The sequence below is a fragment of the Barbatula barbatula genome, assembly GCF_947034865.1.
Source record: "Barbatula barbatula genome assembly, chromosome: 9".
Classification (NCBI taxonomy): Eukaryota; Metazoa; Chordata; class Actinopteri; order Cypriniformes; family Nemacheilidae; genus Barbatula; species Barbatula barbatula.
In genome coordinates, this window is record NC_136772.1 from 232,289 (window position 1) to 248,334 (window position 16,046).

The window sequence follows — 16,046 nt, forward strand, 5'->3', positions numbered from 1 at the left end:
ATGTGTCAGTCATAGACTGAAATTTCAACAAATCCATACTGAACGGTGTTTATACGTCACAAAACACTGAATTGTGCCTTCATTGATTCTAGCATGTGAAACCTTCAGACGGAAAACATGACCCTGTTGTCACATGACCTCAGCACAGGTGTGTTTAATTGTGTGAATAAGATTCAGTTGTGTGTGAGGTGAGGAGCAGATGAGTGAGTATTTTCTCATTTTGTTTTGTTCAGACATCAGCGGATGTAAAGCTCGTGACAGAATACTATAGTTCTTCTTTGAAAACTTGATTTAATGTGTGCATTGAAACGCATGCGTCTGTTTTTCACATCTTTTGTCATTCAGAAGAGAGTTTGTGTGGTTGTAGTGAGCTGTGATCATGTTTGGGCTCTGAGATGAGCTTTAATAATGTGTGACCTTTTGAGAAGTGTTTGCTGGTCTGGTTTTCATTTTCCTTCTGGTGAAGTGAAGAGCAGAACATCTGTGGCTCTGATTTAAACATCATCACTTTGTTTCTGAGTGCATGAAGGAGAAAAGTCCAGTTGGAATAAATGCATTACTGACGGATCCCATAATGCCATGCGGTGATTTTTAGTGATGGATCATCTGAGAGCGCAGCAGCTTACGGTATGAATGCTGACTGAAAACTAAACTCTTTTAGCATGTGTGAATGTTTATGCCTTTGGCTTTGGTGGGAAAATGTGAATGTTGATGGACCCGTGATTGAGACGTGATGTCATGTGATTTACATCATCAGTCAGTCAGAGGATTTATTGTAGAATCAGTCTGATGTCAAACGCATGAATGTTTATGTACACAAACAGAATAACAAGAGATTGTTTCACTTTATTTCATCGATACTTTTATACACGGTGCATATGTACAATAATAAGTTATATATACACTTGTGTTTCTTTATACTGTGTGTGTGATATATGTATATATATTCATACAGTAAACATGGCAGTATGATGCACTAAAGTCATAGAAGAAAGTTATAGATGTTGTGTGGAGACCAGCTCCTGTTCATCTGTCACGAGTGAAAGGACAGAAGACAGACGGATCATGACAAAGACTTGTTAAAGGGATACTCCACCCATCAATGAACGTTCTGTCACCATTTACTTTCTCAAACCTGTATAAGTTTCTTTGTTCTGATCAACACCAAGAATGATATTTGGAAATAAACTAGCAACTCACATTTCTTGGACATTGACAACCGCAGCAGCAGCAAATCTTTGATCTTTTTGTTTGTTCTGTTAAACATAAAATGATTTAGAAAAGCAAAACGTTCTGCGGCACCTTTGACTGCCATTTTAATTGTCCCAGAAATATCAGCTTCTCACACAGTTGAGTAATGATAGAACCATCCCACGCAGCGTCACTCACTTTAACACATCCATCAATTCGACATGCACTTTATACAGCACCTCTCCGTCACTGCTCATCTAGATTATTAAACGCTTTCTCAAAGATCTGTGTCTGTGGAGACAAGTCTATTAGCACACATGTCATAGGAACAGTTCATGTGACAATCCTGAGCTAAATGTTTATAAAAAACCAAACAGAAGAACACAGACGGCAACACATCATCTGTATGTACAGGATGAGAACATTCAGAACTCAAAGAGACGATGGAGTTTGTGTTCCTCAGACAGACATTGGATGATTCAGCTCACTTCTGATGAAAAGCTTTTCTTGTCTCAGCCGTGTTCTTCAGTCGGTGATAAAGCTGTGTCATGATGAACGAATAACACATGGAGCTCTGAGAAAAGAGTTTCTTTACGTCACCGCACATCAGAATGCGTCAGACGCTGGCGCAGCGAGAAGATAAAGTGGGATGATGGCTGGACGGAGGGACGCCGCTCTCGGGTCCGCCCAGAATATCAAAGCAGAGAACCTCGATGACGTCCAGTCTCTCGATCTGAACCAAACGTGTCAGCAGGTCAGGGATGCTGTAACCTGCCGTACTGACTCTGTCAAAGAGCTGCATCCCATCACTCATTCCGCCGATCTCATCTCGCTTCAGTCCAAAACTCTCTGCCAGATGTCTCCAGGTCTTCACCACGGCTTTATCTGTGCTGTATGTCGAGCTGAGCATACGGCTGGTGCGCTCCAGACAGTCAAACGGAAGCTCGGTGGGACTCAGACCTGCAGATCAAATCAACATGTTCAGCGGGATTCATCTCTGTTCTGACATTAATGATGTGAAACATGTCACTCTTAATGTGTGTGTGTGTGTGTGTGCGGGTCAGAGGTCGTGTTTATTGACATGAGCAGGCGCAATTGCTCATTATGCTTAAATACGTACATTAGTACTGTGAGTGTTTGTATTTCAGTCTGCACATTTTTATGATGTCATTATGTCGTAAAGTTAGCCCTCACCTTCTGCAACACTGCAGGCTTTTGTGTACAAGTCCAAGATTTTCTTCCTTCTGCTGTGAATCTGCAAACGCACACACACACACACACACACAGAGAGACACTAAATCAGTGACTCAGACTAAATCTGCTTTAAACACACACAGACACACACATACAGATATCATGCGTGTTGTGACGTGATGTCTCACCCCTGTGGTTCTGTTGTTGTTGTTGTTTGTTGAACATGTCTTCTCCCGGGTCAGATGCACCAGTGACATCAGACAGAGATCCGCTGCCGTCTGTTTGTCTTGAGCTGCTTCTTCATCGCTGTCAATGCTGCGACTCAACAGCTGCTCGTTCTCTGATGACGCATCGTTTTCACTGCAAAAGAACAAATCAGCAGCCTGATCACAACATGGGTTCACGTCAAGAGGTTAAAGGTGAAGTGTGTTTCTATTGGTCAGATAAAGGATGATCATGTCATGCAGTGACTGGTCTGTTGTTCTCAGGTGAATATCTGCTGACAGCGAGCGCTCACAGGACTTCATTGTTTCTCAGACACTCAACACCAGAGCTGCTCTGGCATTGGGTGACATGAACACATCATCTGGCACGAGTCTCTTCACCGCACTGTGTGCCCTCCAGACTCAATCAAACACACACTCTCTCAATGTGTGTGTGTGTGTCTCAGTGTGTGTGTGTGTGTGTGTGTGTGTGTGTGTGTGTCTCAGTGTGTGTGTTTGTGTTTGTCTCTCTCTCAGTGTGTGTGTGTGTGTGTGTGTCTCAGTGTGTGTGTGTGTGTGTGTGTGTGTCTCTCTCTCTCAGTATGTGTATGTGTGTGTGTGTGTGTGTCTCTCTCTCAGTGTGTGTTTGTGTTTGTGTTTGTCTCTCTCTCAGTATGTGTGTGTGTGTGTGTGTGTGTGTCTCTCTCTCAGTATGTGTGTGTGTGTGTGTGTGTGTCTCTCTCTCAGTGTGTGTGTGTGTGTGTCTCTCTCTCAGTATGTGTGTGTTTGTGTTTGTCTCTCTCTCAGTGTGTGTGTGTGTGTGTGTGTGTGTGTGTGGTCTCACCTTTTTGCAGGTTTAGGAGGTGATGACTTGAGCTTGTCATATTCATCCTTCTCTGCAAATATCACTCCACTTTCTGGAAACACACAACAATGAAGTCCTCATGTTTAGACTCATATATCTGTGTCTTCATCAGAACACAACACAGAATCTTCCAGAATTCACTTCCTTCAATCAAGAGGTGATGGATTCATAAAGCGATCTTCATTCACACAATAAAACTCGTCTGCTCACCTTGAATCTCTTTCTTCTTCTCCTCCTGTTTGTTTGTTTGACTTTCTGTGGTCTTGATGATTTGTCCAGAACAGCATGCTGGGAAAAAACACACACACACGTGCTGAACTGTCTGCAGGAATCATGGGAGTGATGTGTTTGTGCGTCCCACTGGTGAACTCTTCATACATGCTTCTGGGATTCATGAGAGACATTCGTGTTTCATACTGACCTTGTCCACTGGGCTTAGCTTTTACAATGTAAAACATGATGATCATCACTATGGCGATGGCCATGATAAAGATGGTTGACATGGCGATAATGAGAGCTGTTGCTAGGTGACCTTGCCCTGTTGGATCTGGGAGAGAGAGAGAGAGAGATGTTTTAAGTTCTGATGTGTGGACTGTGTCAAGACAACACTAACATGGTTCACATCACTCATTTAAGTCCAGACTGCTGTTTATAAAGTTGTTTAGAGTCAGGTTGGTTTCCCAGCAGGCACTTGCCTTTCTCTGGGTGTGGGAGAATGGTGGTGCTGCTGGATGACACGCTGGGAACGCGTCCAGACGACACGGGTTTGGATCTCATGCCTGGAACACAACAAACATGTCACACATTTACATTTAAAATGTCTCTTGTGACATTTATATCATTGATCATGAAGTATTGGGCCTTAAAAGTGTTTTACAAATGTATGGGTTTATCTGAGACGCTTCAATGTTCTCTGGTTAGCTCACTGAAAGTGAGTCAGAAATGAAGCTTTTACGTCCTCCATCATTAGAAGTCTTCATTAATCGGATGAAAAGTTGCTGCTGTACAGACAGAATTCATTTGATGGTCAATTTTCTCTGTGAATCCCGGGATCACTGGAATCAAGGATTGAAAGCTGCGAGAGATATGCGAGTCTTATTAGAATCACATGTTCAGCATGTCAACATCTGGGAGGTCCTGTCATGTTTAAGCGGTGGACGCGGGACGAGAGCAGATGAGGGGAGGATGTTTTTCGGCAGTTGTGAATGCAAGCAGGAGCAAGTTAATCATCTTTTTATTCTCCTCATTATTAGACGCAGCCCACGCTTCAGGCCAGCATCATTTACAGCTCATGTCACGGGTTCCAACACGTCTCGCTTCACATACCTTCACATCCTGACCTCCAAAAGAACTGACGGTGTTTTTTCTTAATTAACTTGAATCCCCACCTGCTTAATTTCTGTCACCGCAAAGCAAAGAAATAATTAAAGAAGCTTTGAAAACCCGACCGGTACAGACGTGCTGAGAAGAGAAAGACCTCATTGATCAAAACATCTGCTTCACTGAATCCACCGATCACATGCGACGGAGACACGTTTGTCCAAACAATGGACGACAGGAAGAACAACTCTTTTGTCAATAAAACTACAACGGCTCAGTCAGTTTATCGAAATCCTTTGCTTTAAATCCCTTTAATGCAGGAAGACAAACAGCCTTTACACTGCGCATATGAATCGTCGATTTTTAAATGACGTTTAACACAACACGAGCTGCTTTGCTCTTTCGCCATTAGTAATCGCTGGATTGAATCAATTCCCCGTCTGTTTGACAAACAATGACATTTTATCCTAAATAAAAGCCAAACGAACTGCAGACGTCATTATTTATGGTAAAAACAAGATGTCCGCTGTGACTTTGATGAAAGGTTTTAGAAGATGAAGTGTCCTTAAATCTTCCGATTGAGATGAAAATGATTATCTGCACTCCGTGTTCAGTGTCATGTGACGCTCGCTGATGTTCTGAAAAATCGAACAAACACTGAACATCAGCCAAGATTCATCCACCACAAACACACCCGCTGATGACTCTCTACTCATGACCTGACATCCATTTCATGACAGAAACTCTGAGCTGTGTTGTGTTGTGCGGTGCGTGTGGCCTCCTGCAGCGCTCACAGCAAAACAAACATGGAAACATTTACCCTAAATGACCAAAACGAAAAACATAAAGCTGACGGAGATGAGAAGAGTCGAGACGTTCTTACATTCTTTGACGTTCTTCGGAGCGTTCTGACACGAGTGACACACCATGCCGTAGATGTTACGTGGTCGGTTCTCCAATATGTAATACCTGCAAATACCAAATAATGAAAGTTACATGTAAACAGATTAAAACAAATCATAAGGAGAGAAAATCACAATCGATCGTAAGAGCATTAAACGTATCAAATCTAAAAACATGGATTTCTGCTCTAATTAAAACAGTCTGTGTATATTTGTGTGAAACGCCGAGAGTTGAGAGGTCATCTGAAGACGTTATTAAACACTCAATAAAGTGACCAGGCCTTGAATTATATCCAGCAGACCTTCCTCTCTTAAGTGTGTGTTGGAGCTGTGTTCTTTATGAAGTGCTGGTGTACGGGGGGACGTGTGTTTTTATGTGCTGCTCTTTTACCCCAGTAAACAGGGTCCACACTCAGCGTCGCTCTCGGGGGTCCCGGCTGTTAATACAGTGGCTCGGTACAAAGAATCACAGTCTTTGTGTCGACGGCAGATCTCATATTTTCCTTTAGAGAATTTCCCCGCAGGACACGGGATGCAGGAATAATCGTCATCCTTTACACCATAACCACAGTTCTGAAAAAACAACACACACACACACCATAAACACACTAGTGACAGCTCTGATGTGTCTTTGTTTCAGTTGATTTGAAATGCAGTTGGTTTCAATCACATCATGTCACAGCAGCTCTGTGTAAGAGTGAGTGAGTGTTTCCTCCGGCCACATTCATCTTCTGCTTTACATTAGTGCTTCATATTATCATCCACATTCATGTCACATCTCAAGTTCAAGAATGACCTTACATCCTGTGATAAACTCAATAATGTGCGTGTGAGTGTGTGTGTGAGTGCGAGTGAGCGTACGTGTGAGTGCGAGTGTGCTTACGTGTGAGTGCCTGCGTGTGCGTGCGTACGTGTGAGTGTGTGTGTGTGAGTGCGTGCGTGTGAGTGTCCGTACGTGTGAGTGTGTGTGTGTGCGTGCGAGTGTGTGTGTGAGTGTTTGTGAGTGTGCGTACGTGTGTGTGCGTGTGAGTGCGTGTGTGTGAGTGCGTGCGTGTGAGTGTGCGTGCGTGAGTGTGTGTGTGAGTGCGAGTGTGCTTACGTGTGAGTGTGTGTGTGCGTGTGTGTGTGAGTGCGTGTGTGTGAGTGTCCGTACGTGTGAGTGTGTGTGTGTGCGTGCGAGTGTGTGTGTGAGTGTTTGTGAATGTGCGTACGTGTGTGTGTGTGTGCGTGCGAGTGTGTGTGTGAGTGTTTGTGAGTGTGCGTACGTGTGTGTGCGTGTGAGTGCGTGTGTGTGAGTGCGTGCGTGTGAGTGTGCGTGCGTGAGTGTGTGTGTGAGTGCGAGTGAGCGTACGTGTGAGTGCGTGCGTGCGTACGTGTGAGTGTGAGTGCGTGTGTGTGAGTGTCCGTACGTGTGAGTGTGTGTGTGCGTGCGAGTGTGTGAGTGTTTGTGAGTGTGAGTACGTGTGTGTGCGTGTGAGTGTGTGTGTGTGAGTGCGTGCGTGTGAGTGTCCGTACGTGTGAGTGTGTGTGTGTGCGTGCGAGTGTGTGTGTGAGTGTTTGTGAGTGTGCGTACGTGTGTGTGCGTGTGAGTGCGTGTGTGTGAGTGCGTGCGTGTGAGTGTCCGTACGTGTGAGTGTGTGTGTGCGTGCGAGTGTGTGAGTGTTTGTGAGTGTGAGTACGTGTGTGTGCGTGTGAGTGCGTGTGTGTGAGTGCGTGCGTGTGAGTGTGCGTGAGTGTGTGAGTGTGCGTGTGATTGTGTGTGTGCGTGCGTGCGAGTGTGCGTGCGAGTGTGTGAGTGCGTGTGAGTGTGTGTGTGTGTACGTGTGTGTGAGTGCGTGCGTGTGAGTGCGTGTGTGTGCGTGCGTGTGAGTGTGCGTGAGTGTGCGTGTGCGTGTGATTGTGTGTGTGCGTGCGTGCGAGTGTGCGTGCGAGTGTGTGAGTGCGTGTGAGTGTGTGTGTGTGTGTGTGTGTGTACGTGTGTGTGCGTGTGTGAGTGCGTGTGTGTGTGTGTGAGTGCGTGTGAGTGTGTGTGTGTGTGTGTGTACGTGTGAGTGTGTGTGTGTGCGTGCGTACGTGTGAGTGTGTGTGTGCGTGTGTGAGTGCCTGCGTGTGCGTGCGTACGTGTGAGTGTGTGTGTGCTTGTGTGTGTGAGTGCGTGCGTGTGAGTGTCCGTACGTGTGAGTGTGTGTGTGTGCGTGCGAGTGTGTGTGTGAGTGTTTGTGAGTGTGCGTACGTGTGTGTGCGTGTGAGTGTGTGTGTGAGTGCGTGCGTGTGAGTGTGTGTGTGAGTGTGTGCGTGCGTGTGAGTGTGTGTGTGAGTGCGAGTGTGCGTACGTGTGAGTGCCTGCGTGTGCGTGCGTACGTGTGAGTGTGTGTGTGCGTGTGAGTGCGTGCGTGTGAGTGAGTGTCCGTACGTGTGAGTGTGTGTGTGTGCGTGCGAGTGTGTGGGTGAGTGTTTGTGAGTGTGCATATGTGTGTGTGTGAGTGTGTGTGTGAGTGCGTGCGTGTGTGTGTGAGTGCGAGTGTGCGTACGTGTGAGTGCCTGCGTGTGTGTGCGTACGTGTGAGTGTGTGTGTGCGTGTGTGTGTGAGTGCGTGCGTGTGAGTGAGTGTCCGTACGTGTGAGTGTGTGTGTGTGCGTGCGAGTGTGTGTGTGAGTGTTTGTGAGTGTGCGTACGTGTGTGTGCGGGTGAGTGTGTGTGTGTGTGTGAGTGCGTGCGTGTGAGTGTGTGTGTGAGTGTGTGTGTGTGAGTGTGTGTGTGAGTGTGTGCGTGTGAGTGTGTGTGTGAGTGTGTGTGTGAGTGTGTGCGTGCGTGCGTGTGAGTGTGTGTGTGCATGCGTGTGACTGCGTGCGTGTGAGTGTGTGCGTGTGAGTGTGTGCGTGCGTGTGTGTGCGTGTGAGTGTGTGTGTGCGTGCGTGCGTGCGTGCGAGTGTGTGTGTGAGTGCGTGTGAGTGTGCGTGCGTGTGAGTGTGTGCGTGAGTGTGTGTGTGAGTGCGTGTGAGTGTGCGTGCGTGTGTGTGCGTGAGTGTGTGCGTGAGTGTGTGTGTGAGTGTGCGTGTGAGTGTGCGTGCGAGTGTGTGTGTGAGTGCGTGTGAGTGTGCGTGCGTGTGAGTGTGTGCGTGCGTGTGTGCGTGAGTGTGTGTGTGAGTGTGCGTGTGATTGTGTGTGTGAGTGCGTGTGAGTGTGCGTGCGTGTGAGTGTGTGTGTGCGTGAGTGTGTGCGTGAGTGTGTGAGTGTGCGCGTGAGTGTGTGCGTGCGTGTGAGTGTGCGTGCGAGTGTGTGTGTGAGTGCGTGTGAGTGTGCGTGCGTGTGAGTGTGTGCGTGCGTGAGTGTGTGCGTGAGTGTGTGTGTGCGTGTGAGTGTGCGTGTGATTGTGTGTGTGCGTGCGTGCGTGTGAGTGTGCGTGCGAGTGAGTGCGTGTGAGTGCGTGTGTGTGTACGTGTGCGTGCGAGTGTGTGTGTGAGTGCGTGTGAGTGTGCGTGCGTGTGAGTGTGTGCGTGCGTGAGTGTGTGCGTGAGTGTGTGTGTGAGTGTGCGTGTGAGTGTGTGCGTGCGTGTGAGTGTGCGTGCGAGTGTGTGTGTGAGTGCGTGTGAGTGTGCGTGCGTGTGAGTGTGTGCGTGCGTGAGTGTGTGCGTGAGTGTGTGTGTGAGTGTGCGTGTGAGTGTGTGTGTGCGTGTAAGTGTGCGTGTGATTGTGTGTGTGCGTGTGAGTGTGCGTGCGAGTGAGTGCGTGTGAGTGCGTGTGTGTGTGTGTGTGTGTGTGTACGTGTGAGTGCATGAGTGTGTGTTCATCTGAATGCATTGAGCTCATTCACAGATTAAAATCTTTTGGTTTTGCCGTTGTGTTTCTCTGTACCTTTGACCCGAATGATATAAAGAAGAACGGATCTGAAAGATTGATTTGTATTGGAGTGAAAAGCTTGACATGTCAGATCTGTTGCGTGTCCTGCGGCTCACATGAAGAGCTTTGATGTTTGATTTATAATCTCTTCATGATAACCGCTGCCTCTGGGATCTACACTTTCCTTTCATGTGACTAGAAAAGCATCTCACATGTGCTTCACCTGCGCAGGTTAACCTACAAGACCTTCATTCACATCACACATCACTTCAATTACAGGTTTCACCAAAGTAGAATCTGCAGACTTCTTTAATGTCACGCTTCATTCTCAGTGCCGCTTCAAACTATCTGAAACTTATTATTACACAAAAGCAGTTTACACTTCTATCTGTAATCACAACATTCTGCTGAAAGGCATCAGATTCATCCGAACTACAGAAATGAATTCTTCACTAAATGCTTTTGACTGCAGAACGTGTGGACACACTGGTTGTGTCATGTGCAGTATTCTGTGTTTTATCTGTAATGAATATTCAACATACAGACTGCTGGAGGAGATGAGTGAACACGTCTGTGTGTGTGTGTGTGTGTGTGTTACTGTCTGGGTGGTCCACAAACCTTTAACCTACAACAGCGCAGCTAAAACCTTCATGTCAAATCTCATTGTGTCCGTGAAACAAAAGACAGAAATCCTTTCATGATGCTTTTATGTGTTTGACAGACGTGGTCACTATGAGGTGTGTGAAGATTCTTCAATAGAGTTTTTCAGGTGTGTGTGTGTGTGTGTGTGTTTTACCATGTACGGCTCTTGTCCAGGTTGACACTGTGGGCAGGGACGACAACTGTTGCTTGTGTGATTGTAAAAGTCATTCTCTCCACAGTATGAATACTCGGCCCTCACAACACACACACTGGACACCTGTAGACACACAAAAACACCCACTCAGCATGTGTGTGTGTGTGTGTGTGTGAATGGACTTCTCTGTGAGTGTGTGACTGAATGTTTGTTGTGTGTAAGAATGAAATGCAAATGAACATGATTCTGTAAACATTTAACCACAAAACACATCATTCAGTTACAGCCAATGAACATCTGGCTCCGCCCACAACTCTGATGACCCGCCTCCCTCACTGGCAGTGTTTAACTGTTATAATGAATCTCACACGACTTCATTCATTTGTTTCTCTGGTTGTTATGAAGCTCTAACTCTATTTTATCTCTCTCTGTTTATCTGCGTGCTTCTGTTTGTGTGAATGTGCGTGTGTGTGTTTGTCTCTGTGTGCATGTGTGTGTTTGTGCACACATATGTGTTTCTGCATATGTGTGTGTGTGTTTGTTTGTGTGTTTATAAACTCTGCGGGTGACAAAGCCAAGATACACAAATAACAAACAGCTTGACGTTCTCTTACTTTAGCCAATAAACAGACCGTATGAAGAATGCGAGTTCTGTATTTGATTTGTGTTTGGGTAGGTTCAGTTGTCTCTTCTGCTATCTCTGGGAAAATGTCTGTCTATAGATCAATATATCCCACGATCCTGTTCATGAGGTTTGATGATGGTTGGTGAAAATTAATCAATCCATTCATTTCTTCTCATCGTAAAATTCCATTTGAAAGAAAGAAGTTGACAGTACCTGTAGACATGATGACATATTTCTGTATTTGTCATTGTCTGAGTGGACAGCGCATCTCTTAACTTTAGTTTTGGACTCAGATTTGAGTGACGTTTTAACAAAGGCTGAATTGAATGTAATCTGGGTAAATGTGGGATTAAGGTTATCTCATCTTGGTCGCAGCTAACATGTCTTTAATGTCTCTTGGCTGTTTGGAAAGGGAATTAAAAGCCTATCATTAAGGGACTGCGCTGAGAAATGACCTTCTGGGAAATGAGCCAGATAGATTGTGTCTTTCAAACATGAAGGCGGGTGAAGCGGAGACAGATAGACACACATATAAAGACGATCTTCATCCTGTTGGCTTATGTAGTTTTATTCTGGATTTATTTTCAGGCAGCTGTTTATTCTCTGCATTTATCATTACATGTGAATTCATGACCTTACAGAAATATACTGTGAGACTTACCAGCAAAAGACACACAACGCACACTTGTGTTTGTTCTGCATTCGGCCTCATGTTTGTGTCTTCCAGATGAAGAGGTCTGTGAAGAGAGATAGACATGTCTCAGTGCGAGCGAGCGAGTACGCGTGTGTCTGCATGTCATGCAGCGCTTTATACCTTACAGCAACACATTTCTAGACGGTGTGTCTGCACACATGTGTCAAAGCCGGCGAGTGAATGTGTGCATGCGTGCGTGAAACTGCTTGACCTTTGACCTCTCATAATATTGACTGTCAGTCTCTCTCTCTAACCGTGTTAATGAGCACAAGAAGTGAAAAACAAACCACACATCACCGTTCACACACCTGCTCATGAAGTCTTTATGGGTTTACAAAGATAAATGATATTTTAATATTTAAATGACTTTACAGCTCAAGAATAATGAAGCTACCTGCAGAATACACAATACAATATTATCATGGTTATTTTGAATAAAAGTTTAAATATGAAAATACAATAACAGATTTACTTCCTAAAAATGATCAATGCTCAAACCAAAAAAATTGTTCTACAAACCAAATGTGTTAATTCAAGGTATATTAAACCTTCTGTATGTAAATGAATAACACTGGAAAATAAAACATACAATTTTAACAACCCTGAGGAGAATGAGTATAAAACATAACATTTTAACAGAATAACAGATGTCAGGATGAACAATCGTAGCTCTACAATACATTTCCTAAATGTCACAACATGTCATTAGACCAGAACAGAAGGAAATCATTTTCTTTATTTAACTCAGCAAATGCATTTAAATATCGCTGCGTTTACAGTCAGATTTATTTGAAATTGGATTAAGAAAGACTAGGGGAGTCAAACCATACATCACATTCAGAATAAACGTTTGTGTTGTTTGTGTCCTGTGCATATTCATTTTCTATTTTTAAGCACATACACATACATAAAACTAATGAAAATGGATATATATATATATATATATATATAGTAATGGATAACTATAAATACATGTTCATATTTCCTAAATATGTACACGTATACCTTTATTTTGGATGTGAGTGAACTAATAAAGACAGAATAACACCTGGCCAGTGAATAACAGGACTGCATGAGGAAGAGAGTAAAACAACACAAACAAGCAAAGAAAATCTCCAAACATCTGCGTTCACATTCAGTTTATCAACCAGCATCACTTACACCGGAAACAAATGAGAAAACTTCTGCAAACTTGCTTATAAAAACAACACTTATGAAAATGCAGAAGTTCAGCATCCATGTGTAAAAAACATCAAAAGTTCTCCATCATCTGTGTTTAGTTCAAAGCAGCGCATGTCTTTTCAAAGCTTCACAGCTCAAGGGGTCGCTCGACATCAATGACTCAAAACACACAGAATAATATCATCATCACCAGCACACAACCACATTTACCTTCAGGGCCCTACACACCATCTTTATCACACGCCGCCAAACCTTTCATCACAATCACATACTCACAATCCATCCCTCTCTCTCTCTCTCTCTCTCTCTGAACGCACACAACATTAAAACATAAGGGTTGTGTGATTTACCATGATAGAGTCAACAAAAAACATATTCTATCTACAGCGGACGCAGAAGAAAAGATCCTCAAATCCATGGCCAAACTGTATCATAAATCATTATTCAAAAGTGTATGAATTGTTCTCAAGCATTTGCAAAGCTATTGGCTATATATTATATACAGTATATTATGAGTTGTGTGATCACAATGGAAACATTATTAAAAACATGTTACACATATTCTGCTCTTCTCACACCCAACAGATAACAGTTTCTTTTATTCGTTTGGGATTTTTTAGTCACGACATATTTCCTTTATTTAGATACGAGTGTTAGTTCTGATGAGTTTTGACAACTGTGTAAAAACATACAGTGGAGACAACAGTAATAAAGTATTTCAAAAAAAAAAAATTATATATATATATATCTTTAAAATATGAATATTATTTAATTATCTATCAGATGCTTTTATCCAAAGCGACTTACAAATGAGGTCAACAATGGAAGCAGGTGAATGTTCAGATCTTGTAGCAGCGGGCAGATCATTACACTAATGTGGAACCGATCCAGAGAAGCTACGTGAGAGAGATGTTTTGGGACTACAGGATGTCTTTCTTATGCAGAGCGTATGGATCTGGCGTGTACATAAGTCTGCATCAGCGAGTGAAGATCTGGGGTGGTCTTGTAGGTCAGGAGAAGAGATTAGAATGTGAAGCGAGCGACTATAGAGAGCCCATGTGACTGACTGAAGAGAGCTCTCTTCAATGATCACAATTTCACAAAACAATGTCATAATGGTGTAGCCCTAAAGAGAACTAAGGTTAACTATTTTTTCCTATATTTGTTCTTGTCCATCTGTTTGTTTGTGCGAGTAGTTTTAATAACATAACACTCTTGATACTCTTTTAACATCACTCAGGTCACACGCTTGATCTCTCGACTCTTTAGTCATGCACTTCTCATGCATGCATGATTTAAAACCAAAATATCAGACGCTTGTTAGCATTATTGCTTATTCACTTCAGATGGACACGCATACAGATTAAGTCAATATTAGGGCCGGGAACGCATTTCCAAAGCAGGAGCACGGGTGAGAAATTTGTGCCTGCTACAGATAAAAAAAATGAGGTTACACTAATAATATGTATGACATAGGATTCGTCAGAACATAGTGAAGTCTTGTTATGTGTGACGGCGTCTGTACGGTTGTCGAATAATTTTATTTGTGATGTGTACGAGGGGTCACGACCTACAGATTGTCTTGTTATACTAATATAACACTGTTGTACAGCATATTAACAGTAACACAACATTTGATCTGTGATCTGCATCATCATGCATCTGATATGAGAACAGCTCTTGTGTGTGTGTAAAACACCCCTATGATAGTCGCTGTATGAGGGCTCTGGGTATTACAAAGATACACACTTGAACACATCTGTAAAGTTCATTTGAACACACACACATGCACGAACGCATCTCACTTTAGTAAGTGTGTTTACAGGAAGGCAAAGATGGTGTTTTATGATGTTTCATATCTTTAGCTTTCCTGTAGATCATGGCGCTACTGTAGCAACACAAAGGTCATGGGGTCAATCCCTGGGATTGTATATATATTTCATTATTATATACACTCACCTAAAGGATTATTAGGAACACCTGTTCAATTGCTCATTAATGCAATTATCTAATCAACCAATCACATGGCAGTTGCTTCAATGCATTTAGGGGTGTGTTCCTGGTGAAGACAATCTCCTGAACTCCAAACTGAATGTTAGAATGGGAACAGTGAAGAAAAGTGTTTTAAGCATTTTTGAGCGTGGCATGGTTGTTTGTCCCAGACGGGCCGGTCTGAGTATTTCACAATCTGCTCAATTACTGGGGTTTTCACGCACAACCATTTCTAGGGTTTACAAAGAATGATCCAGTATGCGGCAGTCCTGTGGGCGAAAATGCTGGGGTTTTCTTGGCACACTTTAGGCCCCTTAGTGCCAATTGGGCATCGTTTAACCTGAGCATTGTTTCTGACCATGTCCATCCCTTTATGACCACCATGTACCCATCCTCTGATGGCTACTTCCAGAAGGATAATGCACCATGTCACAAAGCTCGAATCATTTCAAATTGGTTTCTTGAACATGACAATGAGTTCACTGTACTAAAATGGCCCCCACATCTCAACCCAATAGAGCATCTTTGGGATGTGGTGGAACGGGAGCTTCGTGCCCTGGATGTGCATCCCACAAATCTCCATCAACTGCAAGATCCTATCCTATCGATCTGGGCCAACATTTCTAAAGAATGCTTTCAGCACCTTGTTGAATCAATGCAACGTAGAATTGAGGCAGTTCTGAAGGAGAAAGGGGGTCAAACACATTTTTAATGTATTTAATATAGTAATAATTTGACACAAACACATTAGTTATTTCACCTCGTTCTGTAGCTTCAGGTGTTTAACAGGAGCTTCTAAACATTGAAATCAACTTTTCACCCGTGACTTGTGTCCTGACTTACAGACACAGATCTGAAACTGAAGACAGCTCGACACAGACACACTGTTCTCTAATGAGACATCATCCGGTTTCATTATTCAAACTCATTTCCTCGATGATCTGTGTCAATATCAGTTGACATGTTTAAATGGGGGACGTATCTGAAACAAACCTCAGCTGAAGTAAACATGGCGTTTGACATTCACACAGAATATTTCAAATGTTTCAAATATTGCTTTAGATGATAAACGAGCACTTTTTAAAAGAGATTCTTGTAAATAATTAAATGTCACTCACTTATTATAATAACTATTATTAAAAGTGTCTGCTAAACGATCACAACAGTGCGTCACATTAAGAATGACTTTCTCTTCTTCTTCTCTGGTGTGTGTGTGTGACAGAAGAGAAAGAGTCATATTGT

General features: G+C 43.5%; 1 protein-coding gene across 1 annotated transcript; it reads right to left on the minus strand.

The window, feature by feature from the left end:
* Nucleotides 1-827: 827 nt before the first annotated feature.
* edar (ectodysplasin A receptor) lies at nt 828-11,670 on the minus strand. Its single transcript, XM_079464144.1, has 11 exons — nt 11,598-11,670; nt 10,312-10,434; nt 6,067-6,248; nt 5,657-5,742; nt 4,149-4,232; nt 3,875-4,000; nt 3,664-3,741; nt 3,433-3,505; nt 2,574-2,745; nt 2,386-2,446; nt 828-2,151 (listed from the first exon to the last, which is right to left on the minus strand). The coding sequence occupies exons 1-11, from the start codon at nt 11,646-11,648 to the stop codon at nt 1,808-1,810; spliced, it is 1,380 nt and encodes a 459-aa protein (XP_079320270.1). The 5' UTR covers nt 11,649-11,670; the 3' UTR covers nt 828-1,807.
* Nucleotides 11,671-16,046: the final 4,376 nt, after the last annotated feature.

Coding starts and splice junctions, on each gene's coding strand:
- edar (XM_079464144.1), bottom strand. CDS start 11,648: ATGAGGCCGAATGCAGAACAAACACAAGTGTGCGTTGTGTGTCTTTTG. Junction 10,435..11,597: donor GCGTTGTGTGTCTTTTGCTG/GTAAGTCTCACA, acceptor GTGTGTCTACAG/GTGTCCAGTGTGTGTGTTGT. Junction 3,742..3,874: donor AGCTAAGCCCAGTGGACAAG/GTCAGTATGAAA, acceptor GTTTTTTCCCAG/CATGCTGTTCTGGACAAATC.